The 27,958-nt window shown below is 44.4% G+C and overlaps 1 protein-coding gene across 1 annotated transcript in view; it reads left to right on the forward strand.

Annotated features, from left to right (window-relative positions):
- The first annotated feature begins 2,111 nt into the window (after nt 1-2,111).
- The window catches only part of LOC112228545 (G protein-coupled receptor kinase 6), a 50,730-nt gene continuing 24,883 nt past the window's right edge, over nt 2,112-27,958 (forward strand). Inside the window, exons 1-2 of the mRNA XM_024393953.2 lie at nt 2,112-2,853; nt 14,264-14,359. Coding sequence (XP_024249721.1) covers nt 2,802-2,853; nt 14,264-14,359 — 148 coding nt within the window. The 5' untranslated portion in view covers nt 2,112-2,801. The remainder of the gene's footprint in view (nt 2,854-14,263; nt 14,360-27,958) is intronic.

Raw genomic sequence — 27,958 nt, forward strand, 5'->3', positions numbered from 1 at the left:
CTGTCCTGCTGCTGCTGCCTGTTACCACGCTGCTTGGTCCTTTCTTGGTGGGTGTTTCTGTAACGGCATTCTTCCTCCTCTTCTGAGGAGGAGTAGCAAGAAGGATCGAAGGACCAATGCGCAGCTTTGTAAGTGTCCATAATGTTTATTTAAAGACATAAACTGAACACTACAAAACAATAAGCAATGTGAACAAACGAAACCGAAACAGTACCGTGTGGCAACAAACAATCACACGGAAACAAACACCCAACAACCAAAAGTGAAACCCAGGCTATCTAAGTATCATTCTCAATCAGAGACAACTAACGACACCTGCCTCTGAATGAGAACCATACTAGGCCGAACACAAAAACCAACATAGACTGCCCACCCCAAATCACGCCCTGACCATACTAAAACAAAGAATAAAATAACAGAACTATGGTCAGAATGTGACAGTATGAATACTTCTGACCCACTGGAATTGTGATACAGTGAATTATAAGTGAAATAATCTGTCTGTAAACAATTGTTGGAAAAATTACTTGTGTCATGCACAAAGTAGATGCCCTAACAGACTTGCCAAAACTATAGTTTGTGGAGTGGTTGAAAAACGAGTTTTAAGGACTCCAACCTTAGTGTATGTAAACTTCCGACTTCAACATCATATAATTTGGCCTCTCTAGCCTCTTTCTACACTTGGCATCCATCAAATGCTGCACTGTGTGTGTGTTTACGCAGATTCTGTAACTCCACAAGAATCTATTTTTTATTGATTTATTTGTATTTTTATTACCAACGTATAAAAGTCTGTATACATACAATAAGTACATAGATAGACAATAGTAACATATGCTAGGGGGTAGAACAAATTACAGATTACACAACGACTTTAAAAGAAACACACATATTGATTGTTTTAACAGCTTTCTTATTAGAATAATGTAGAATGGTCTTAATGTACTGCTCAAATTCCTTATAGAAAACACGGAAGAGTGTTTTTTTATTTGTGAATTTACATTTATGAATATGAAATTTTCCCATTAGCACAATTAGATTTATGAGGTAAAATTGTTTATCTTTATTATGGTTAAGGAAACCGAGCAGCACATTCTTCCATAGCAAACAAAAGTCATCAAGAATATTAACAATTATAAAACTGTGACTACCTTTCCATAATTGTTTTACATGTAGACAATGCCAAAATAAATGTGAAACTGTTTCTGGATGCTCAACACAAAAAGTACAATCAATGTTAATGTATTTTTTCTTCAGATAATGATTCGCAGGGTAATACTTATGGATCATTCTGAAAGAGACCTCTTTGACCTTGTTAACAAGCAAGTATTTGTGTGGTAATAACCAGACTTTTTTCCAACAGATATTAGTGACCAATGTATTCCAGTAACTTGTGACATGGGAGCAAGGAGAAACATATTTTTCCTATTGGAGAGTCAACTGGATATAGCGAGGGTAGGTCAAGAAGGTGAGGTCTGGCTACACCTCTAAATAACATGAGAGTTCCAGATGGAATAGCATCAAAGACTATGGCGAACTCTCTAGGTGTTACATTAATATTGTAACGAGATAAAAATTCCTCATAATTGAGTAACAGTCCTTCTGCATTAAAAAGTTGACTCACGAGCAGGATATGATAATTGAACCAGTTCTTAAAAAATAAAGACTTGTTTCTATACACAATGTCCTTATTGTTCCAAATGAAATACATATGCAGGGAAAAATTAACGACCACGCTATGAATACCTGTCTATGAAAAGCAGATCATTTTGCAGGAATCTTATCAATGTTATAGTTACAGAGTAACATGAAATTGAGGCCACCAAAACGGGAGAAGATATAATGAGGGATGAAATTCCAAATTGAAGTTGGATTCTTTAAAAAATGTTAAGCCCAATTTATCTTAAAAGTATTATTCAAAGTAGGAAAATCAAAAAAATTGAGACCACAATATTCATATGAGTTCATAACGACAGATTTCCTAATATAATGTGTACGATTTTTCCAGATGAAGTTGAACTCCACAAGAATCTCCCAAAGAAGTTTGAAATTAAATTTGCATTTACAATCGACCACTCCCCTTAGCAGTCGTCACTTCCGGTTATCGTTGCTTGAGCAGTTCGAGGTCTTCCAATAATAGCTCCACTGCGGCATTGAGTTATCAGTTGTTAGTTTAGTATTACATTTTACAATCGGGCTATAGACCCGTCTAATGCCTCATGAATCGTCACTGCAGTAAAAATAAAAAGTGGGGAGAGCACGTGAATCTGGTCCACGCTGATTTTTTTTTAGTGCGTAAAAAAATAACTTTTTTTTTTTTCAGGCCGTCTAATAATTTGTCTAGGTAAAAATGTATTTGAACGCGGATTTCACGATCGGTCATAATGGCAGCCTACATTTTGGTCTTTACATGGGAGATCTTTAAGAATTTTGAACGACGAACCGTTTGGGAACCAAATATACTGGCTCTTTTACGTGAACAGCCAAATTATGTCATAATTTTGAATAACTAATTGAATGTGAATAATAATGTTGATCCATATTTGTGTTAAAGGGTCGTGGTTATGGTGAAGACAAAACTAAAACTATCCTGCAATGTCAGAATACATCAATAGTTGACGTGCGGGTGGGGTTAGAATCGACGCAGCTCAACCTTCGGGGCGGAGTGCGGGAGCGAACGACCGTACGGAGAGTCATCAGGGTTAAAATATTCTGCCTTGGGGGTGGGGGGGTGGGGGAGGACATACTATTGCCAAGCCGGCGACGAGATTGGGCCTGTGGTGCCTGCAACCCAGCAAAACATGGAGCTCGAGAATATCGTGGCCAACACCGTCCTGTTGAAAGCAAGAGAAGGTAAGAGATGTCGGAGCGCAGGGACGGATGACAAGCTTGACAGCTCCTCTCTCTTCACCGCCAGAACTAGCTCAGAACCTGGGGATTCCCCCAGGAAGCGCAGGCCATAGAGATAGGAGCTGGATGATTGTTGCACCTCTTTATTATTTGCAAAGCGTGAAGATAACTATATTAACATCCCATATGCTCTCTAAATACATAATATTTACTCGAGCTTAACCTTGGACATTGGTAGGCTACAGAAAAGATGCGACTGTCAATCAAATTGCGTGACATTAGATTTTCCGGCATTCTATTCTACAGCATCCTTCTGTCGTTGTCGAAACTGCATGTTGAACAGAATTCCGTATTCAATTTGCAATGAAGAGCTAGCAACACACATGCCAAATTAACGCCAGTAGACATTAATTTGTGGACCTTTATTTGGCAATGACAGCGTATGTCAGTGCGCTCCATGTTAGCGGATTGTAGTGATGTTGGAAGGGTGTCAACATTAGGCCTATGTCAATTTGTGAAATAGCAACATAAAGATGATCACTGAGTAAGCAGCGCTATAGACTCTAGCTGGTGTATCTAGCAGTTGCAGATAATGTAACTAGCCGAGATATTTGTTTCTAATTACTGTAGACCGATAATGTATCCATCGGAAACACAAATGACATCACGGTATATATAATTTTATCCCCCAGTCACAGATTATCTGATAGTGGTCCTACTATCAGATACATTGGAAGCAATGACAGTAATGAACTAACTACAGTAAAAGTCGCCTATCATGGGGGACAAAAGTAAGACATTTGATCCATCTATTTGTTATTCCTCTTTCATACTAAATCAATTAGTGCTAACACAATGAACAAAGGTCTTGTTTTAAAACTCAGGAATGTTTTTCCTGTTTACAGACTCATTCCATTCACAGGGTGGTTGACCCCAGTCTGATGAACCCCACTCTGGCCATATCAGTCACATGGCATATTTTGGACATATACAGTAAAAGAGAATAGTATAGAACAACTTCTATTTTTCCCAGAGGGAACATCGGTATCACCATCAAATAACATCATACTGATCTGTTAATTTATGTATATTTCCAATCAACCAATCAGATGTTTATTTGTGAAATGCGTTGTAATGGAAAACTAACCAAAACCATTGTACTGTATGTCAGAGGTAGCCTACAGCAAAACACAGTGTTCAAAATGGTATTGTCATCTCTGCTAGGATCAATACTGTACTCTCTATCTAGTCTCAGTGTAGGGTCTCTGTTTTTTTGATAGAGGAGAAGTATTGAATCTGCCATAGACATTACACAGACTTCTGTTTTCACGTCGCCTCTCTCTGGTCACATTGTTTGCCATTGAAATCCACATTAAATACCACTGAAGTGTTATTATATTTGGATGTAGGACATGTCAACCCTGAATTCAATTTACAATCTCTTCAGGGTGCCAGTCTTATTACATTTATCAGGCACAAAAGAGGCTGTGTTTTGCAGGAAAATGTGAAAAAAGCAACCAATTAATTGTAAATGATCAAATAATATATCTGACGGACCAAACCCTACTCGGTAGCCAGGTGAAGTGGTATGATCAAATCCACATAATCATAGTCTACTTATTACTGCAAATCAGTGTTCTAGTAGAAGCACCTCTAATTTGTTTCCACTCTTATTGTTGTTGGTGGTAATAACACTGTAATTCTGTTACTATCAAATAGTAATAATGCATTAATACTTTCTCTCACAAACAACAGTTCAAGATGGAAAACGGTAGTAAAATTATTAGTAAAATTATACTTTCAGGAATATGTTTTTATATATTTTTTTATTTTTATGTTTAGCTCACATAATATAATTTAAAAGTATGCATTAAAGGTGTTTGTAATGGAATGCATGTGGCAAAAACAAATCTAGACATTAATAAATTATGTTCTATAGCTTCCAAAGTATTTTTTACAATAGTGTGGGATTGTCAAGATTGAGGCACAGTGGCTTCAACACAAGTTAGTCTTCTAGTACAAGTTCTATGTACAAGTATGACAAATGAGATATATATGTATATATCTCATTGGTAATTTGTCATACTTGTACATCTCTTTGCCAGGCATAAACAATGTGCTCAGTGTCTCATTTGCATCTTGTTCGCTTCCCATTGTGATAAAACATTGTTAGCCAGACATACTGTCAATATGTTCACTTACAACCACTATTTGAATAGCAAATGTTACTGGGCATGGCATCCAGTTCATGCACATGACACTTAAAGAGTTGGTTTCACCACCCAACCAAGATGGGCAACTTTACAGCATAGGTAGCAGGCCTAGACCTATTTTGCTTGCCAATTTTTTTGTTGACGTACTGTAACTATACTGAACAAAAATATCAATGCAACATCTAAGGTGTTGGTCCCATGTTTCATGAGCTGAAATAAAAGATCCCAGAAATGTTCCATACAAACAAAAAGTTTATTTCTCTAAAAATGCTGTGCACAAATTTGTTTATATCCCTGTTAGTGAGCATTTCTCCTTTACCAAGATAATCCATCCACCTGACAGGTGTGGCATATGAAGATGCTGATTAAACAGCATGATCATTACACAGGTGGATCTTGTGCTGGAGACAATAAAAGACCACTTTAAAATGTACAGTTTTGTCACACAACACAATGCCACAGATGTCTCAAGTTTTGAGGGAGTGTGCAATTGGCATGCTGACTGCAGGAATGTCCACCAGAGCTGTTGCCAGAGAATTTAATGTTAATTGTGCTACCATATACCGCCTCCAACGTTATTTTAGAGAATTTGGTAGTATGACAAACTGCCCTCACAACCGCAGACCACGTGTAACCATGCCAGCCCAGGACCTCCACATCCGGCTTCTTCACCTGCGGGATCGTCTGAGACCAGCCACCAGGACAGCTGATGAAACTGTGGGTTTACACTAGAGGTCGACCGATTATGATTTTTAGATACCGATTATTGGAGGACCCCCCCCCAAAAAAAAGCCGATACCGATTAATCGGACGATTTTTATTGTTTATTTATTGTAATAATGACAATTACAACAATACTGAATGAACACTTATTTTAACTTAATATAATACATCAATAAAAATCTATTTAGCCTCAAATAAATAATGAAACATGTTCAATTTGGTTCCTTGCTCAGAACATGAGAACATATGACAGCTGGTGGTTCCTTTTAACATGAGACTTCAATATTCCAAGGTAAGAGGTTTTAGGTTGTAGTTAATATCGTATTTATAGGACTATTTCTCTCTATACCATTTGTATTTCATATACCTTTGACTATTGGATGTTCTTATAGGCTCTATAATATTGCCAGTAACAGTATAGCTTCCGGCCCTCTCCTCGCCCCTACCTGGGCTCGAACCAGGAACACATCGACAACAGCCACACTCGAAGCAGCGTTACCCATCGCTCCACAAAAGCCGTGGCCCTTGAATAACTACTCCAAGTCTCAGAGCGAGTGACGTTTGAAACGCTATTAGCGCGCACCCTGCTAACTAGCTAGCCATTTCACATCGGTTACACCAGCCATTAGGCTGATAGGCTTGAAGTCATAAACAGCGCTGTGCTTGCGAAGAGCTGCTGGCAAAGCGCACGAAAGTGCTGTTTGAATGAATGCTTACGAGCCTGCTGCTGCCTACCATCGCTGTCAGACTGCTCTATCAAATCATAGACTTAATTATAACATAACACACAGAAATACGAGCCTTTGGTCATTAATATGGTCGAATCCAGAAACTATAATTTCGAAAACAAAACGTTTATTATTTCAGTGAAATACGGAACCGTTCCGTATTTTATCTAATGGGTGGCATCCCTAAGTCTAAATATTCTTGTTACATTGCACAACCTTCAATGTTATGTCATAATTACGTAAAATTCTGGCAAATTAGTTCGCAATGAGCCAGGCTGCCCAAACTGTTGCATATACCCTGACTCTGCGTGCAATGAACGCAAGAGAAGTGACACAATTTCATCTGTTTAATATTGCCTGCTAACCTTGATTTCTTTTAGCTAAATATGCAGGTTTAAAAATATATACTTCTGTGTATTGAATTTAAGAAAGGCATTGGTGTTTATGGTTAGGTACAGTCGTCCAACGATTGTGCTTTTTTCGCAAATGCGCTTTTGTTAAATCATCCCCCAGCGTTGCATCGATTATATGCAACGCAGGACACGCTAGATAAACTGGTAATATCATCAACCATGTGTAGTTATAACTAGTGATTATGATTGATTGTTTTTTATAAGAGAAGTTTAATGCTAGCTAGCAACTTACCTTGGCTTCTACTGCATTCGTGTAACATGCAGTCTCCTCGTGGAGTACAATGAGAGGCAGGTGGTTAGAGCGTTGGACTAGTTAACTCTAAGGTTGCGAGATTGAAACCCCCCGAGCTGACAAGGTGAAAATCTGTCGTTCTGCCCCTAAACAAGGCAGTTAACTCACCGTTCCTAGGCCGTCATTGAAAATAAGAATGTGTTCTTGTCTAGTTAAATAAAGATATATATATATATTTTAAATATATATATTTTTTAACCAATTTACGATTGTAATCGGCCCTAATTAATCGGCCATTCCGATTAATCGGTCGAACTCTAGTTTACACTGTCATAAACCATCTCAGGGAAGTTCATCTGCATGCTCGTAGTCCTCACCAGGGTCTTGACCTGACTGCATTTCAGCGTCATAACCGACTTCAGTGGGCAAATGCTCCCCTTCGATGGCCACCATTATTAAAATTCGAATGGTGGCGGATTGTGCTATTATGTGTTTTTTTCCCCGCGTTATTTGTAACTTATTTTGTACATAATGTTTCTGCAAACATATTATACAGCAAAATATTGCTTCTGGATATCAGGACAGCGATCACCCACCTCGGATAAGACAAAGATTTTTTCTTCAACAAGCAGGAGACACAGGACACTCTCCAAACACCCGACAGGGCCAACATCCCCGTTATTTGCAAGAGGAAAAAACGCAGGTACAGGGGACACAGAGCAGGATGCCTCGTGAGGACCCGCAAAAGGCGAGTGGGAAAGCTGCCGTTACCGTCAATATTACTCGCCGACATGCAATCATTGGACAATAAATTAGACGAGGTCCGATCACGAATATCCTACCAACGGGACATCAAAAACTGTACTATCCTATGTTTCACGGAATCGTGGCAGAATGACAACATGGATATTCAGATGAGGGGGGCGGTCTGTGCATATTTGTAAACAACAGCTGGTGCACGAAATCTAAGGAAGTCTCTAGATTTTGCTCGCCAGAAGTATAGTATATTGTGATAAATTGCAGCCCACACTACTTGCTTAGAGAGTTTTCAGCTATACTTTTTGTGGCTGTTTATTTACCAACACAGACAGATGCTGGCAGTAAGTAACACTCAGTCAGCTGTATAAGGAAATAAGCAAACCGGAAACCACTCACCCAGAGGCGGCACCCCTAGTGGCCGGAGACTTTAATGCAGGGAAACTTAAATCAGTTCTACCAAATTTCTATCAACATGTTAAATGTGCAACCAGAGGGAAAAAAATTCTAAATCACCTGTACTCCACACACAGAGATGCATACAAAGCTCTCCCTCGCCCTCTATTTGGTAAATCCGACCACAACTCTATCCTCCTGATTCCTGCTTACAAGCAAAAATGAAAGCAGGAAGCACCAGTGACTCGGTGTATAAAAAAGTGGTCAGATGAAGCAGATGCTAACCTACAGGACTGTTTTGCTATCACAGACTGGAACATGTTCCGGTATTCTTCCGATGGCATTGAGGAGTACAGCACATCAGTCACTGGCTTTATCAATAAGTACATCAGGGACGTCGTCCCCACGGTGACTGTACGTACATACCCCAACCCAAAGCTGCCGCTTTCAAGGTGCGGGACTCTAACCCAGAGGCTTACAAGAAATCCTGCTATGCCCTGCGACGAACCATCAAACAGGCAAAGCGTCAATACAGGGCTAAGATTGAATCATACTACACCGGCTCCGATGCTCGTCTTATGTGGCAGGGCTTGCAAACTATTACAGACTACAAAAGGAAGCACAGCCGTGAGCTGCCCAGTGACACGAGCCTACCAGATGAGCTAAATCACTTCTATGCTCGCTTCGAGGCAAGCAACACTGAAGCATGCATGAGAGCATCAGCTGTTCCGGACGACTGTGTGATCACGCTCTCCTTAGCCGACCTGAGTAAGACCTTTAAACAGGTCATGTGCTCCTGGCATGTGCTGACCAACTGGCAGGTGTCTTCACTGACATTTTCAACATGTCTCTGATTTGAGTCTGTAATACCAACATGTTTCAAGCAGACTACCATAGTCGCTGCCCAAGAACACAAAGGCAACCTGCCTAAATGACTACAGACCCGTAGTACTCACGTCCGTAGCCATGAAGTGCTTTGAAAGGCTGGTAATGGCTCACATTAACACCACTATCCCAGAAACCCTAGACCCACTCCAATTTGCATACCGCTCAAACAGATCCACAGATGATGCAATGTCTACTGCATTCCACACTAGAGGTCGACCGATTAATCGGAATGGCCGATTAATTAGGGCCGTTTTCAAGTTTTCACAACAATCGGAAATCGGTATTTTTGGACACCGATTTGGCCAATTTTTTTTATTTTATTAATATTATTATTTTTGACACCTTTATTTAACTAGGCAAGTCAGTTAAGAACACATTCTTATTTTCAATGAAGGCCTAGGAACGGTGGGTTAACTGCCTTGTTCAGGCGCAGAACGACAGATTTTTACCTTGTCAGCTTGAGGATTTGTTTTTGCAACCTTCCGGTTACTAGTTAAACGCTCTAACCAGCTGCCTTACATTGCACTCCACGAGGAGCCTGCATGGCAGGCTGACTACCTGTTACGCGAGGGCAGCAAGAAGCCAAGGTAAGTTGCTAGCTAGCATTAAACTTATCTTATAAAAAACAATCAATCTTAACATAATCACTAGTTAATTACACATGGTTAATATTACTAGTTTGTCTAGCGTGTCCTGCATTGCATATAATTGATGCGGTGCCTGTTAATTTCTCATCGAATCACAGCCTACTTCGCCAAACGGGTGATGATTTAGCACTGTCGTTGCACCAAACCTAACCATAAACATGATTGCCTTTCTTTAAAATCAATACACAAGTATATATTTTTAAACCTGCATATTTAGTTAATATTGCCTGCTGACATGAAGTTCTTATAACTAGGGAAATTGTGTCACTTCTCTTGCGTTCCGTGCAAGCAATCAGGGTATATGCAGCAGTTTGGGCCGCTTGGCTCGTTGCGAACTGTGTGAAGTCCATTGCTTCCTAACAAAGACCGTAAATAATTTGCCAGAATTGTACATAATTCCGACATAACATTGAAGGTTGTACAATGTAACAGCAATATTTAGACTTATGGATGCCACCCGTTAGATAAAATAAGGAACGGTTCCGTATTTCACTGAAAGAATAAACGTTTTGTTTTCTAAATAATAGTTTCTGGATTCAACCATATCAATGACCAAAGGCTCATATTTCTGTGTGTTATTATGTTATAATTAAGTCTATGATTTGATATTTGATAGAGCAGTCTGACTGAGCAACGGTAGGCAGCAGCAGGCTCGTAAGCATTCATTCAAACAGCACTTTCGTGCGTTTGCCAGCAGCTCTTCGCAATGCTTCAAGCATTGAGCTGTTTATGACTTCAAGCCTATCAACTCCGAGATTAGGATGGTGTAACCGATGTGAAATGGCTAGCTAGTTAGCGGGTTGCGCACTAATAGCGTTTCAATCGGTGATGTCACTCACTCTGAGACTTGGAGTAGTTGTTCCCTTGCTCTTGTTTTTGTGGAGCGATGGGTAATGATGCTTCGAGGGTGGCTGTTGTCAATGTGTTCCTAGTTCGAGCCCAGGTAGGGGCGAGGAGAGTGACAGAAGCTATACTGTTACACTGGCAATACTATAGTGCCTATAAGAACATCCAATAGTCAAAGGTATATGAAATACAAATGGTATAGAGAGAAATAGTCCTTTAATTCCTATAATAACTACAACCTAAAACATCTTACCTTGGAATTTTGAAGACTCATGTTAAATGGAACCACCAGCTGTCATATGTTCTCATGTTCTGAGCAAGGAACTTAAACGTTAGCTTTCTTACATAGCACATATTTCACTTTGTTTTTGCATTATTTAAACCAAATTGAACATGTTTCATTATTTATTTGAGGCTAAATTGATTTTATTGATGTATTATATTAAGTTAAAATAAGTGTTCATTCAGCATTGTCGTAATTGTCATTATTACAAATAAATAAATATAAATCCGCCGATTAATCGGTATCAGCTTTTTTTGATCCTCCAATAACTGGTATCGGTATTGGCGTTGAAAAATCATAATCGGTCGACCTCTAGTCCAAACACACCAAGACAGCTGTGAAGAGGGCACGACAAAGCCTATTCCCCCTCAGGAAACTAAAACGATTTGGCGTGTGTCCTGAGATCCTCAAAAGGTTCTACTGCTGCAACATCGAGAACATGGTTGCATCACTGCCTGGTACGGCAATTGCTCGACCTCTGACCGCAAGGCACTACAGAGGGTAGTGTGTACGACCCAGTACATCACTGGGGCTAAGCTGCCTGCCATCCAGGACCTCTACACCAGGCGGTGTCAGAGGAAGGCCCTAAAAATTGTCAAACACCCCAGCCACCTCAGTCATAGACTGTTCTCTCTACTACCGCTCTCTTTTTACTGTTGTTTTTATTTCTTTACCTACCTATTGTTCACTTAATACCTTTTTTGCACTATTGGTTAGGGCCTGTAAATAAGCATTTCACTGTAAGGTCTACACCTGTTGTATTTGGCGCATGTGACAAATAAACTTTGATTTGATTAGCACACTGGAGAAGTGTGGTCTTCACAGATGAATCCTGGTTTCAAATTTACTGGGCAGATGGCAGACAGTGTGAATGGTGTCGTGTGTGCGAGTGGTTTGCTGATGTTAACATTGTGAACAGAGTGCCCCATGGTGGCGGTGGGGTTAATGTATGGGCAGGCATAAGCTATGGACAACAAACACAATCGCATTTTTATCAGTGGCAATTTGAATGCACAGAAATACCATTATGAGATCCTGAGGCCCAAGGATGCGTTCTCAGTCCCCTCCTCTGCTCCCTGTTCACCCAATACTGTGTTGCCACACATCTCCAACTCAGTCATTAAGTTTGCAGATGACACAACAATGGTAGGCCTGATTACCATCAACAACGAGACAGCCCACAGCAGTGTTTCCCAAACTCGGTCCTGGGGACCCCAAGGGGGGCACGTTATGTATAGCACTACACAGTTGATTCAAATAATAAACTCATCGTTAAGCTTTGATTGTTTGAATCAGCTGTGTAGTGCAATGGCAAAAAACAAAACGTGCACCCCATGTGATCCCCAGGACTGGGTTTGGGAAACACTTGCCTACAAGGAGGAGGTGAGGGCCCTTGCAGAGTGGTGCCAGGAAAATAACCTTTCCCTCAACGTCAAAAACAAAATGAAGGAGCTGATTGTGGACTTCAGAAGACAGCAGAAGGAGCACGCCCCCATCCACACACAGTGGAGAAGGTGAAAATCTTCAAATTCTTCGGAGTGCACATTACTGACAGCCTGAAATGGTCCATCCACACAGAAAGTGTGGCGAAAAAGGCACAACAGTGCCTCTTCATCCTCAGGAGGCTTGGCCTCTAAAGCCCTCACAAACCCTCCAGGACATCTACAGCACACAGTGTCACAGGAAGGCTAAAAAGATCATCAAAGACCTCAGCCACCTAGGCCACAGCCTGTTCATCCCACTGCCATCTAGAAAGCGGAGACAGTATAGGTGTATCAAAGCTGGAACCGAGACACTGAAAAACATCTCCAGGCCATCAGACTGTTGAATAGTCACCACTAGCTGGCCTCCGCTCAGTGCCCTGCCCTGAACTTTAGTCACTGTTACAAGCCGGCTACCACCCGGTTACTCAACCCTGCACCTTAGACACTGCTGTCCTATGTACATTATCATTGAACACTGTTCACTTTAATAATGTTTACATACTGTTTTATCCACTTCATATGCATATACTGTATTCTAGTCTCATCCTATATATCTACTGTTGTACACACCTTTTATATTAATATACTATCCATAATGTCTATACACACCATCATATACATATATATTTATATTCTGGACTTTGACACTGCTCGTTCTAGTATTTCTATATTTCTTATTTAATTTTTTTATTTCACCTTTATTTAACCAGGTAGGCTAGTTGAGAACAAGTTCTCATTTGCAACTGCGACCTGGCCAAGATAAAGCGTAGCAATTCGACACATACAACAACACAGAGTTACACATGGAATAAACAAAACATACAGTCAATAATACAGTAGAACCAAAGAAAACAAAAAGTACAGTGAGTGCAAATGAGGTAAGTTTAGGAAATAAATAGGCCATGGTGGCGAAGTAATTACAATATAGCAATTAAACACTGGAATGGTAGATCGGCAGAAGGTGAATGTGCAGGTAAAGATACTGGGGTGCAATGGAGCAAAATAAATGAATACCAGTATGGGGATAAGGTAGGTAGATAGATGGGCTGTTTACAGATGTGCTATGTACAGGTGCAGTGATCTGTAAGCTGCTCTGACAGCTGGTGCTTAAAGCTAGTGAGGGAGATGTGAGTCTCCAGCTTCAGAGATTTTTGCAGTTCGTTCCAGTCATGGGCAGCAGAGAACTGGAAGGAAAGGCAACCAAAGGAGGAATTGGCTTTGGGGGTGACCAGTCGGTGCTGCTATGGTGACCAGTGAGCTGAGATAAGGCAGGGCTTTACCTAGCAGAGACTTGTAGATAACCTGTAGCCAGTGGGTTTGGCGACGAGTATGAAGCGAGGGCCAACCAACGAGAGCGTACAGGTCGCAATGGTGGGTAGTGTATGGGGCTTTGGTGACAAAAGTAGTTCCTTTCTTTAAATTCTTTGGATTTACGTGTATTGTTTTGTATTGTTAGATATTACTGCACTGTCGGAGCTAGGAACATAAGCATTTCTCTAAACCCACGATAACAAATGCAAAATATGTGTACACGACCAATACAATTTGATTTAAAGAGGTAGACTAAAATACAGTAAAATGGCTTTTTCTATGTCTACAACCTCTTGGTCTTCTTGACAAACACTCCAGGACAGCCATTATATTAATCACCCTGACCCTCTTCTTTATCTTGACGAATTTACAAGAGCACTTTTGTGTTTTTAGGGACTGTATGTATCTTTATGGGCCACTCAAGGCTACTTAGTGTTTTCCCATGTGTTATATTTTTCCTTTGTTTGATTAATCAACCACTGTTCTTTTGCAGGAGGTGGTGGAAACAGAAAAGGAAAAAGCAAGAAATGGAAACAGATGCTTCAGTTTCCCCACATCAGCCTGTGTGAGGAGCTCCGGGAAACTACAGGTACGTTTCCTCTCCTCTACTTGCTAGCCCATTGATAGTGTGGCAGACCATAGTGTGGCAGACCAGACCAGGCGTGTACATAGATCAGACACGGACAGAGTATGATTAGCTCGGTTTCAAGGGTGTTTTATTAAATATTAAATCAAAAAGAAAAGAACAGGTCTCCCCCATGAGACCCTCTCCGGGTTACCGTCTCCTGGGCTCTTCCTGTATCCTGTCGGGCACACAAACTCAACTCCCTCGGCTTAGTTCGGGTAACCGTATCCAACCACATGGAAGTCACCTCACTTCCCCTAGTCCTCTCCCTGTGTGCTGCCCTTCTGGCAGCTTTATGGGCCTCACACAGCTGGTGAGCAAGCCGCCCTTGATTACTCACCAGCTCCCAATCAGCCCCAATTAGTCCTGTCCGGAGAGCCCGGCGAGACCTGGCACGTCCAGCAGATGGAGCCTATAGCCGGCTATAGTATCCTGCCAGTCCCAGGAAGGACTTGACCTGTGTCTTGGTGCGTGGAACGGGCCAGTCACGCACCGCATGAACCTCCTGGGGCTTGACGTCCCCCCGTCCGATCAAATACCCCAGGTACTCCACCTCCTCGAACCCTAGCTTGCATTTCTTGGGGTTTGCGGTCAACCCGGCTTGTCTGAGCGCATCCAGCAAGGCCTGGAGGCGCTTCAGGTGCTCTTCTCAACCTTAGCTATGGATGATGATATGCCGCTACGTACTGCTGGTGGGGTCGAAGCACTCTGTTCATCAGCCGTCGGAATGTGGGCCAGGCTCCGTGGAGACCGAACGGGAGCACCCGGTACTGATACAACCCGTCTGGTGTCGAAAACGCCATCTTTTCCCGGGAGGAGGCTGCCAACGGTACCTGCCAATAATCTTTGGTCAGGTCAAGGGTGCTGATGTACCGGGCCTTTCCCAATCGGTCGATGAGCTCGTCCACCCTCGGCATGGGATATGCGTCGAACAAGCTGATGTCATTCACCCCCCGGAAATCGTTACAGAAGCGGAGGCTACAGTCCGGTTTGGGCACCAACACGATGGGGCTGCACCATGCACTGTGGGACTCTTCCACGACCCCATCCTCAGCATAGCCTCCACTTCCTGTTTCACGGCCTCCTTCAGGCCTCCGGAATCCAATATGGCCTCTTTCATACTGTTTCCCCGGGCCGGGTTCGGATGTGTTGTTCAATGAGGGTTGGCCCGGCTTCTCGGAGAAAACCGCCGTGTTCTGATCGAAGAGCTCCCTGAGCTCTTGCTTCTGGGCCGGGTCATTGCTCGGGACCTCCACTGGTACCGTTGGCGTCCTGGGTCCCGTCCATAACACGGCCAAGGCTGTCCTCTCGTGCCACTTCTTCAACAGGTTCACGTGGTAAATCTGTTGGGGTTTCCGCCTCCCCGGTTGCCGTACGTGGTAATTTCCCAGCTTCTCGATCATCTAGTATGGTCCGTGCCATGTTGCCAGGAACTTACTTTCGGCCGTGGGGATCAAGACCAACACCCTGTCTCCCACCTGGAATTCTCAGGGCTGGGCTCTCCGATTGTAGACCTGGGCTTGGGCACGCTGGGCCTTCTCCATATGTTCCCTCACGACTGGCCATATGGCTGTCATCCACTCCCGCATCATCTCCATGTGCTCTACCACGCTGCATAAGGGGGTTGGTTGGACTTCCCAAACCTCCTTGGCGAGGTCCACTAGGCCGTGTGGCCTCCTCCCGTAGAGGAGTTTGAACGGGGAAAACCCAGTGGAGGATTGGGGTACTTCTCGGATTGAGAACATTAGGTGGGGTAGTAGCTGGTCCCAGTTCTTCCCGTCCTGCTCGATGACCTTCCGCAGCATCTGTTTGAGCGTTTTATTAGTGCTCGACGAACCCATCCATCTGCGGGTGAAAAACGGAGGTCCGGATCTGCTTGATCTGCAGGAGGGCACGCAACTCTTTCATGAGGCGGAACATAAATTCCATACCTCGGTCTGTCAGGATCTCGTTCGGGATGCCCACCTGGCTAAAGAGCTGGAACAGCTCACGGGCGATTCCCTTGGACACCGCCGCCCATAGGGGAATGCCTCGGGATACCGGGTGGCATAGTCCACTATTACCAAGATGTACCTGTGTCCTCGTGCAGGCTTTACCAGGGCTCCCACTATGTCCATGGCCATGCTTTCAAAGGGCACCCCGATTATTGGCAGGGGGACGAGAGGGTTTCGGAAGTGTGCTTTCGGGGCAGTGAGTTGACATTTCGGGGCGGTTGCGACAGTAGTCTTCCACGGCCCTCCTCATCGAGGGCCAGTGGAACCAGGCGGCGATCCGTTCCCGGGTATTCTCCTTTCCCAGGTGCCCCAACAGGTGGGTGTGGGCCAGCTGAAGAACGGTTCCTGCGTACCGTCAGGGCAGCAACAATACCCCTCGATGTTCCCCCTGTTGGTGCGACACCTGATACAAAAGGTTATTCTTAATTTGGAAATGGGGGTATCGCCATCCACTGCCACCACTTCGGCGGCGGCAGCGTTCAAATTCGGATCCTCCCACTGGGCCATCCCGAATTGCCCCCTCAGTCGGCTTCCGGGCCGCACAGGCGATGGGTTGTCCCCGCTCACTTCTTCGGCCGGCTCATACTTTCTTCCTCAACTCGTGCCCCCATAGGGCCGCGAACAGTGGACAATCCCGTCACACTAGGAGAGGTACCGGCAGCTCGGGTACTGCACCCACCATCATTTGACAGCTCCCTTGTGGCGTCACGATGTTGGTCCATACGATGGGATACCATTTTGTGTCACCGTGAACAGAGGAAATGGACATCTCCCTACCCCGTTCGGTCTCCTGGTTCAGCAGGCTCTTGGTTACGAGCGTAACCATGCTTCCGGAGTCTAATAGCTCTTCCGTGTCGTGTCTGTCAACCTTCACCGGGACCATGGGTGCAGTTGACTCGTGGTGCGCCCAACAGGAGGTGTCATAGACCCACCTCACCTGCGGGGCTAGCTGATGGCATCAAATTCTCTCGAGCCGGGCAATTTCAGGCAATGTGCCCCCGGGCGCCACACTCTAAACACCCCCTTTGGTCTCCCTCTACCTGGGGTCGTCGGTGTCGGGTCGGCCCTACAACCGCCATCTCTCCACGGGTTTGCGGTCCTTTGGCTCTGCCGAATGTCGGTTCAGGGTACACTGCGGTGGGACTGTCCTTAGCCGACTCATCCCGGCTCCCACTCATCAGTGCTTGAGCTTCTCCACTGCTTTCAGGAGGCCCTCCAAGGTCTGGGGTGCGCATAAACTCACTGCCCTCTTCATGTCATGGTGTAGCGCCCGTAAGAAGCGATTCAGGACCACTTTGTCGAGGATGGATAGGGTGGATACGTCGGTGAGGAGCCATGCCCTGGTGACGCGCAGTAGGTCGCTCATCTGGGCTCGGGGGAGGTGTCGGGTACGAACCTCCAGTTGTGGACCCGTTGAGCCCGATGGGCCAGGCTGTATCCGTAGCGGCTGAGTATCTCCCGTTTGAGTCCGTCGTAGTTATCCACCCGTTCGTCGTTCAGGTCCCAATACGCCTTTTGGGCATTCCCAGAGAGGAACAGGGCCAGCAGACTTGCCCACTGCAGCCTTGGCCATCCTTCCCGCAGTGGTGTGACCACCATTTGCCTCATGCAGCGCAACACATCTCCTTCCCATAGAGTTGATCAGGCTGTTGATTGTGACATGTGGAATGTTGTCCCACTCTTCAATGGCTGTGCGAAGTTGCTGGGTATTGGCGGGAACTGGAACACGCTGTCCTACAAACCAATCGAGAGCATCCCAAACTTGCTCAATGGGAGACATGTCTGGTGAGGCCATGCAGGTCATGGAAGAACTGCGACATTTTCAGCTTCTAGAAATTGTGTACAAATCCTTGCGACATGGGGTTGTGCATTATCATGCTAAAACAAGAGGTGATGGCGGAGGATGAAAGGCACGCCAGTAGGCCTCAGGATCTCGTCACGGTATCTCTGTGCATACAAATTGCCATCGATAAATTGCAATTTTGTTCCTTGCCCGTAGCTTATGCCTGCCCATACCATAACCCCACCACCACCATGGGACTCACTGTTCACAGCATTGACATCAGCAAACCACTCGCCCAAACAACGCCATACACGTGGTCTGCGGTTGTGAGGCCTGTTGAACATTCAGCCAAGTTCTCTAAAATGACATTGGAGGCGGCTTATGGTAAAGAAATGCAACAGCTCTGGTGGACATTCCTGCAGTCAGCATGCAACTGAAATGACTGCAACACTTAACAAAGAGCTGCACTTAGTTTCAGAATGGGTGGCAAGGAATAAGTTAGTCCTAAATGTTTCAAAAACTGAACGCATTGGTATTTGGGACAAATAATTCACTAAACCTCAACTAAATCTTGTAATGAATGTGGAAATTGAGCAAGTTGAGGTGACTAAACTGTTTGGGGTAACCCTGGATTGTAAACTGTCATGGTCAAAACATATTGATTTAACAGTAGCTAAGATGGGGAGAAGTATGTCCATAGTAAAGCGCTGCTCTGCCTTCTTAACAACACTATCAACAAGCCAGGTCCTACAGGCCCTTTTGTATTATTTTGCATTATAGACGTGGACTTCCTGACGGGCTGCCCCCAGGTGGTAAGGGTAGGGAACAATACATCCGCTACACTGATCCTTAACACAGGGGCCCCTCAGGGGTGCGTGCTCAGTCCCCTCCTATACTCCCTGTTCACTCATGACTGCATGGCACGACTCCAACACCATCAAGTTTGCCAATCACACAACAGTGGTAGACCTGATCACCGACAACGATGAGACAGCCTATAGGGAGGAGGTCAGAGACCTGGTCGTGTAGTGCCAGGACAACAACCTCTCCCTCAACGTGATCAAGACAAAGGAGATGATTGTGAACTACAGGAAAAGGAGGACCGAGCACGCCCCCATTCTCAGAGACAGGGCTGTAGTGGAACCGGTTGAGAGCTTCAAGTTCCTTGGTGTCCACATTAGCAACAAACTATCATGTTCCGAACACACTAAGACAGTAGTGAAGAGGGCACGACAAAGCCTATTCCCCCTCAGGAGACTGAATTGATTTGGCATGGGTCCTCAGATCCTCAAAAGGTTCTACAGCTGCACCATCGAGAGCATCCTGACTGGTTGCATCACTGCCAGGTATGGCAACTGCTTGGCCTCCATCCATGACCTCTATAACAGGTGGTGTCAGAGGAAGGCCCTAAAAATTGTCAAAGACTCCAGCCACCCTAGTCATAGACTGTTCTCTCTGCTACCACACGGCAAACAGTACCGGAGTGCCAAGTCGAGGTCCTTAACAGCTTCTACCCCCAAACCATAAGACTCCTGAACAGCTAATCAAAGGGCTACCCAGATCCTTCTTTTACGCTGCTGCTACTCCGTTTATAATCTATGCATAGTCACTTTAACTCTACCTACCTGTACATATTACCTCAATTACCTCGACTAACCGGTACCCCTGCACATTGACTCTGTACTGGTACCCCCTGTATATAGCCTCGCTTGTTACTTTTATTTTCTAGTTTTTACTTATCTATTTTTTTCTTAACTTCTTAAAGCATTGTTGGTTAAAGGCTTGTAAGTAAGCATTTCACTGTAAGGTATATACACACACCTGTTGTATTCTGTGCATGTGACAAATAAGATTTGATTTTAAATTATGTACTGTTTTATTTTTTGTTTTATGTGTGATGTAAGTGGATTGCCTTAATGTGTTTGGACCTCAGGAAGAGTAGCTGCTGCCTTGGCAACAGCTAATGGGGACCCCTAATAAATACAAATACAAACTTGCACGCTCCCTCAACTTGAGACAACTGTTGCATTGTGTTGTGTGACAACACTGAACATTTTAGAGTGGCCTTTTTATTATTTAATTGTCCAAATCACAAAGGTGCACCTGTGTAATAACCGTGCTGTTTAATCAGCTTCTTGATATGCCACACCTGTCAGGTGGATGGAATATATTGGCAATGGAGAAATGCTTGCTAACAGGGATGTAAACAACTTAATCCACAACTTTTTTCGTGTTTGGAAAATTTCCAGGATCTTTTATTTCAGCTCATGAAACATGGGATCAACACTTTACATGTTGCGTTTATACACTGCTCAAAAAAATAAAGGGAACACTAAAATAACACATCCTAGATCTGAATGAATGAAATATTCTTATTGAATACTTTTTTCATTACATAGTTGAATGTGCTGACAACAAAATCACACAAAAATTATCAATGGAAATCAAATTTATCAACCCATGGAGGTCTGGATTTGGAATCACACTCAAAATTAAAGTGGAAAACCACACTACAGGCTGATCCAACTTTGATGTAATGTCCTTAAAACTAGTCAAAATGAGGCTCAGTAGTGTGTGTGGCCTCCACGTGCCTGTATGTCCTCCCTACAACGCCTGGGCATGCTTCTGATGAGGTGGCGCATGGTCTCCTGAGGGATCTCCTCCCAGACCTGGACTAAAGCATCCGCCAACTCCTGGACAGTTGGTGGATGGAGCGAGACATGATGTCCCAGATGTGCTCAATTGGATTCAGGTCTGGGGAACGGGCGGGCCAGTCCATAGCATCAATGCCTTCCTCTTGCAGAAACTGCTGACACACTCCAGTCACATGAGGTCAAGCATTGTCTTGCATTAGGAGGAACCCAGGGCCAACCGCACCAGCATATGGTCTCACAAGGGTTCTGAGGATCTCATCTCAGGACCTAATGGCAGTCAGGCTACCTCTGGCGAGCACATGGAGGGCTGTGCGGCCCCCCCCAAAGAAATGCCACCCCACACCATGACTGACCCACCGCCAAATCGGTCATGCTGGAGGATGTTGCAGGCAGCAGAACGTTCTCCACGGCGTCTCCAAACTCTGTCACATCTGTCACGTGCTCAGTGTGAACCTGCTTTCATCTGTGAAGAGCACAGGGCACCAGTGGCGAATTTGCCAATCTTGGTGTTCTCTGGCAAATGCCAAACGTCCTGCACGGTGTTGGGCTGTAAGCACAACCCCCACCTGTGGACGTACCACCCTCATGGAGTCTGTTTCTGACCATTTGAGCAGACACATGCACATTTGTGGCCTGCTGGAGGTCATTTTCCAGGGCTCTGGCAGTGCTCCTCCTTGCACAAAGGCGGAGGTAGCGGTTCTGCTGCTGGGTTGTTGCCCTCCTACGGCCTCCTCCACGTCTCCTGATGTACTGGCCTGTTTCCTGGTAGCGCCTCCATGCTCTGGACACTACGCTGACAGACACAGCAAACCTTCTTGCCACAGCTCGCATTGATGTGCCATCCTGGATGAGCTGCACTACCTGAGCCACTTGTGTGGGTTGTAGACTCCGTCTCGTGCTACCACTAGAGTGAAAGCACCGCCAGCATTCAAAAGTGACCAAAACATCAGCCAGTAAGCATAGGAAATGAAAAGTGGTCTGTGGTCCCCACCTGCAGAGCCACTCCTTTATTGGGGGTGACTTGCTAATTGCCTATAATTTCCACCTGTCTATTCCATTTGCACAACAGCATGTGAAATGTATTGTCAATCAGTGTTGCTTCCTAAGTGGACAGTTTGATTTCACAGAAGTTTGATTGACTTGGAGTTACATTGTGTTGTTTAAGTGTTCCCTTTATTTTTTTGAGCAGTGTATTTTTGTTCAGTGTAAATTCATAGTAAAAGTCCCAAACACAAGAGGGAAAAGCTGCACTCTACACTCAAATACAGTTTCTTCAGAAAGTATTCACACATTTTGTTGTGTTATAGCCTGAATTTAAAATGGATTGTTATGGCAAGCCTAGATAAATTCAGGAGTAAAAACAACTCACATAATAAGTTGCATGGACTCTGTGTGCAATAATAGTGTTTAGCATGATTTTTGAATGACTACTTCATCTCTGTACCTGTCACGGTCGTCCTCCTCTTCATCTGAAGAGGAGAGGCGAGAAGGATCGGAGGACCAAAATGCAGCGTGATATGTGTTCATCATGAATTTTAATAAAGAAAACATTGAACACTGAAACACTATACAAAAACAGTAAACAAAATAACAACCGTGAAGCTAATGCGAGCTGCGCTGAAACTAGCCATCAACATAGACAATCACCCACAAACAAACAGTGCAACCCAGGCTACCTAAGTATGATTCTCAATCAGAGACAACTAATGACACCTGCCTGATTGAGAACGATACTAGGCCGAAACATAGAAATACCCAAATCATAGAAAAACAAACAGACTGCCCACCCCAACTCACGCCCTGACCATACTAAATAATGACAAAACAAAGGAAATAAAGGTCAGAACGTGACAGTACCCTACACATACAGATAATTGTAAGGTCCCTCAGTCGAGCAGTGAATTTAAAACACAGATTCAACAAGAAAGACCACAGAGGTTTTCTAATGCCTCGCATAGAAGGGCCCTTATTGGAATATACAGTGGGGAGAACAAGTATTTGATACACTGCCAATTTTGCAGGTTTTCCTACTTACAAAGCATGTAGAGGTCTGTAATTGTTATCATAGGTACACTTCAACTGTGAAGACAGAATCTTAAACAAAAATCCAGAAAATCACATTGTATGATTTTTAAGTAATTAATTTGCATTTTATTGCATGACATAAGTATTTGATACATCAGAAAAGCAGAACTTAATATTTGGTACAGAAACCTTTGTTTGCAATTACAGAGATCATACGCTTCCTGTAGTTCTTGACCAGGTTTGCACACACTGCAGCAGGGATTTTGGCCCACTCCTCCATACAGACCTTCTCCAGATCATTCAGGTTTCGATGCTGTCACTGGGCAATACGGACTGTCAGCTCCCTCTGAAGATTTTCTATTGGGTTCAGGTCTGGAGACTGGCTAGGCCACTCCAGGACCTTGAGATGCTTCTTACGGAGCCACTCCTTAGTTCCCCTGGCTGTGTGTTTCGGGTCGTTGTCATGCTGGAAGACCCAGCATGATTTTAATCCATGATAGCTTAGTGTGTTACTAATGGTTTTCTTTGAGACTGTGGTCCCAGCTCTCTTCAGGTCATTGACCAGGTCCTGCCGTGTAGTTCTGGGCTGATCCCTCACCTTCCTCATGATCATTGATGCCCCACGAGGTGAGATCTTGCATGGAGCCCCAGACCGAGGGCGATTGACCGTCATCTTGAACTTCTTCCATTTTATAATAATTGCGCCAACAGTTGTTGCCTTCTCACCAAGATGCTTGTCCTGTAGCCCATCCCAGCCTTGTGCAGGTCTACAATTTTACCCAGATGTCCTTACACAGCTCTCTGGTCTTGGCCATTGTTGGAGTCTGTTTGATTGAGTGTGTGGACAGGTGTCTTTTATACAGGTAACAAGTTCAAACAGGTGCAGTTAATACAGGTAATGAGTGGAGAACAGGCTTCTTTTTTTTTACCCCTTTTACTGAGTACCATTACTGAGTCTACATATTTTCAAGAACAGTGGTGGCTGGATCAGGTTATGGGTATGCTTCTAATCGTTAAGGACTGGGGAGTTTTCAGGTTAAAAAAATTAACAAAAATGAAGCTAAGCACAGGCAAAATCCTAGAAGAAAACCTGGTTCAGTCTGCTTTCCACCAGACACTGGGAGATGAATTCACCTTTCAGCAGTACAATAACCTAAACCACGGCCTGAAACAAGCCCAACTGTACACTGGAGTTGCTTACCAAGAAGACAGTTAATGTTCCCAAGTGGCCGAGTTACAGTTTTGACTTAAATCTGCTTGAAAATCTATGGCAAAACTTGAAAATGGTTGGCTAGCAATGATCACTATTGGTAGATGGGTCACAAAAAAAATGGAATATCCCTTTGAGCATTTGAGTGAAGTTATTAATTACACTTTGGATGGCATATCAATACACCCAGTCACTACAAAGATACAGGCATTCTTCCAAACTCAGTTGATAGAGAGGAAGCAAACCATGATGCCAATGGTGACTTTAAAACAGTTACAGAGTTTAATGGCTGTGACAAGAGAAAACTGAGGATGGATCAACATCATTGTAGTTACTCCACAATATTAACCTAATTGACAGAGTGAAAAGAAGGAAGTCTGTACAGAATACAAATATTCCAAGGGGTCAAGGGGTATGAATACTTGATGAAGGCACTGTAAGAGGTGGAAAAGTCCCACACAACAATAACTAGAGGCTGAGATTGAAGTTTGTCCACTGTAGATCTGAGAAGGGGGATACTTAGTCAGTTGCACAACTGACTGCATTCAACCCAAAAAGTTTATCAGAGAGGTGAGGGGGAATCAGAGAGGTGAGGGGGGCTGCCTTTAACCCAACTCCTCAGAGAGGGGGAATGAGGTGGGGGAATCATAGGTGATGGGGGTGATGGGGGAATCATAGAGGTGAGGGGGAATCATAGAGGTGATCAGAGAGGTGGGGGAATCAGAGAGGTGATGGGGGAATCAGAGAGGTGATCAGAGAGGTGGGGGAATCAGAGAGGTGATGGGGGAATCAGAGAGGTGATGGGGGAATCATAGAGGTGAGGTGGGGGAATCAGGGGGAGAGGTGATGGAGGGGGAATCATAGAGGTGAGGTGGGGGAATCAGAGGTGAGGGGGAATGAGGGGGAATCATAGAGGTGATGGGGAATCAGAGAGGTGAGGGGGAATCAGAGAGGTGAGGGGGAATCAGAGAGGTGAGGGGGAATCAGAGAGGTGAGGGGGAATCAGAGAGGTGAGGGGGGGGGAATCAGAGAGGTAGAGGTGAGGGGGAATCAGAGGTGAGGGGGAGAGGTGAGGGGGAATCAGAGAGGAGGGGGGGGGTGAATCGGAGAGGTGAGGGGGTATCAGAGAGGTGAGGGGGAATCAGAGAGGTGAGGGGGAATCAGAGAGGTGAGGGGGAATCAGAGAGGTGAGGGGGTATCAGAGAGGTGAGGGGGAGAGGTGAGGGGGGGGGTGAGGGGGAATCAGAGAGGTGAGGGGGGGAGAGGTGAGGGGGTATCAGGGGGAATCATAGAGGTGAGGGGGGAGAGGTGAGGGGGAATCAGAGAGGTGAGGGGGTATCAGAGAGGTGAGGGGGAATCGGGAGAGGTGAGGGGGGAATCGGAGAGGTGAGGGGGGGGGTGAGGGGGAATCAGAGAGGTGAGGGGGAATCATAGAGGTGAGGGGGAATCAGAGAGAGGGGGTGAGGGGGAATCAGAGAGGTGAGGGGGAATCAGAGAGGTGATGGGGGAATCAGAGAGGGGGTGGGGAATCAGAGAGGGGGAATCAGAAGAGGTGAGGGGGTATCAGAGAGGTGAGGGGGGAATCAGAGAGGTGAGGGGGTCATAGAGGTGAGGGGGAATCGGGAGAGGTGAGGGGGAATCGGAGAGGTGAGGTGGGGGAATCGGAGAGGGGGTCAGAGAGGTGGGGAATCGGAGAGGTGAGGGGGAATCGGAGAGGTGAGGGGGTATCGGAGAGGTGAGGGGGAATCAGAGAGGTGAGGGGGGAATCAGAGAGGTAAGGGGGGAATCAGAGAGGTGAGGGGGACTGTCATAATCAACGTCATCAGCGCCCAGGGAGCACCAGTAGTTGTTGGGAGTTAACTGCCTTGCCCAGGTGCAGGATGGCAGATTTTTCCAGTTTGCCAGCACAGGGATTTAGTTACTGACCCTTAACCGCTATGCTACCTGCCGCCCAGATACTGGGTCTGACATAAGTCAAGTTGGGGTTGGTGATGACGGACTGTGTTATGAAGTAGTATGATGGCACGTGGCCATACAGTGCTTTCAATGGTGGAGGAAATCCCCACCTCATCCCCTCAAGACAAGAAGCATACTGTATGTATAATTTAGTACAGTTGGAATGCAGGCCTGTATAATATGCGTCAGATATCGTATTATCTAATCAGGAGTCATTATTCAATCATCCCATTATTTTGTTAGGAAGTACATTAGTTATTGGCTATTTTGTGCACAAAGAAACACAGTATATTGCCGTTGTGTTTATGGCGATTGACAATCTTATATTTGTGGCTGGTGCTGCTGGTGGTGGTCAGGAGTTGTTGAACATGGATTCACACCAACACAGATCAGCTAACTGCACAGTATTTTGTAATCATGGGGCTTGCATTGTATCCTGTGGAACACGTGAATGATGAAGATAGGCTGCTGTGGTAACTTTTGTTTTTCCCTTTTCCGATAGTTTAGAGGCATTGTCGGCAGCTTCTCTAAAGCGGCACAGAGAGGGTTTATAAATCCCTCTCATCCATCGCTCTTTCAGATGGATGATTATGAAGTGAATCCTGTTTAACTTGTAAATGCTGAGTGCATTTTATCATTGACTACAGCCATGAAGCAGTGGCAGACATAATGTAACCATGCTTCAATTTTACCACAGAGGAAGCTGGGCAGAAAGAGGAAGATGACTCGCATGTTTGTTTTAATTCACTCTGCCGTTCAAAAAGAAAATGGTGGCAAATGTTTATAGGTCACTGGTTTGGAACACAAAGTAGACACAGAACACACACAGTTTTGCTGTGAGATCTCACTAACGATAATTGACATGTCTTACAATATGTAAATGGTAGAGAAAAAAAAAGTGTTGCATATTTGAGTGTTCTGCAGCAGTTCTAAGAGATTGTGTTTTGTATGAAACTAATGCAGTCTAAATCAAAGTAACACAATTAAATATAAGTGGAAGCTCAAAGCCCAAACTTTCGGATGAGATGGCTGTTTTCAAGGCTGTCGTTACAGTATTTAGCCTACACCCAGTCTGGGACATTTTTACAACACCAGGTTGACTCTATTGACTCATTGCCCCTAGTTTGACATAGTGAGATTTTGCAAACAGTGGGATTGTGGCTCCTCTTCCTAGTTCTTACCTATTTTGTTCATAAGAGTAGAACAATTGTATGGATTTGAGCCCAATTTCTGAAAATAGCCTACTTTCCTCCTTTGGTCAGGGTCAAACAGTAGGTTGGGAGGTAGTGGTGAACAAAGAAAGAAAACAAATATTAAGGTTAAAGGAAGTCATATGATTTCCTCATTATTGTAATGTATCTCCATAAGGCAGGAGATTAGGTTGAGATGCATATCATCATATAGGCTGAGGCTCCTGGCCAAGGGCCTTTTGGGTTATGACTCCAGCTCCTATTGTGGCCTTCCATACATAGACACATTGATTGTTCTCAAGTCTTAAAAATTATATATTGTCACCCTGAGGCCATGAACAATTATTATTGTTATGTATTTTTTTTGCTGGGATTTCAAGCCACAGCAGCTAGATCTACAGGGCCAAGCTGGCTTCTAGGCCTACATCTCAACGCTGTCAGACAGTTTTGCCATGCTGTGCTGAATTGTGGGAATGGTGGTGGTAGAAAACATGCGGGTGAAGTAGTCTTGACTCCGTAGTGGTATATTGTTCACTTACGCTCTTGGTGCTCCACTGGAGTACAGTAGTACAACATTTCAGCTGACGCTCAACTTTCTTCAATCAGGAAGTAAAAACAGCACTTCATGCAAGTTCTTCTATGGTGCATTTAGGATATTTCTGAATATTTGGTTTCACTTAATTCCCTTTATCTACTTCCCCAGAGTCAGATGAATTCATGGATACCACTTTTATGTCTCTGCATCTAGTAT

This window comes from Oncorhynchus tshawytscha, linkage group LG30 (genome assembly GCF_018296145.1).
Source record: "Oncorhynchus tshawytscha isolate Ot180627B linkage group LG30, Otsh_v2.0, whole genome shotgun sequence".
Lineage (NCBI taxonomy): Eukaryota > Metazoa > Chordata > Actinopteri > Salmoniformes > Salmonidae > Oncorhynchus > Oncorhynchus tshawytscha.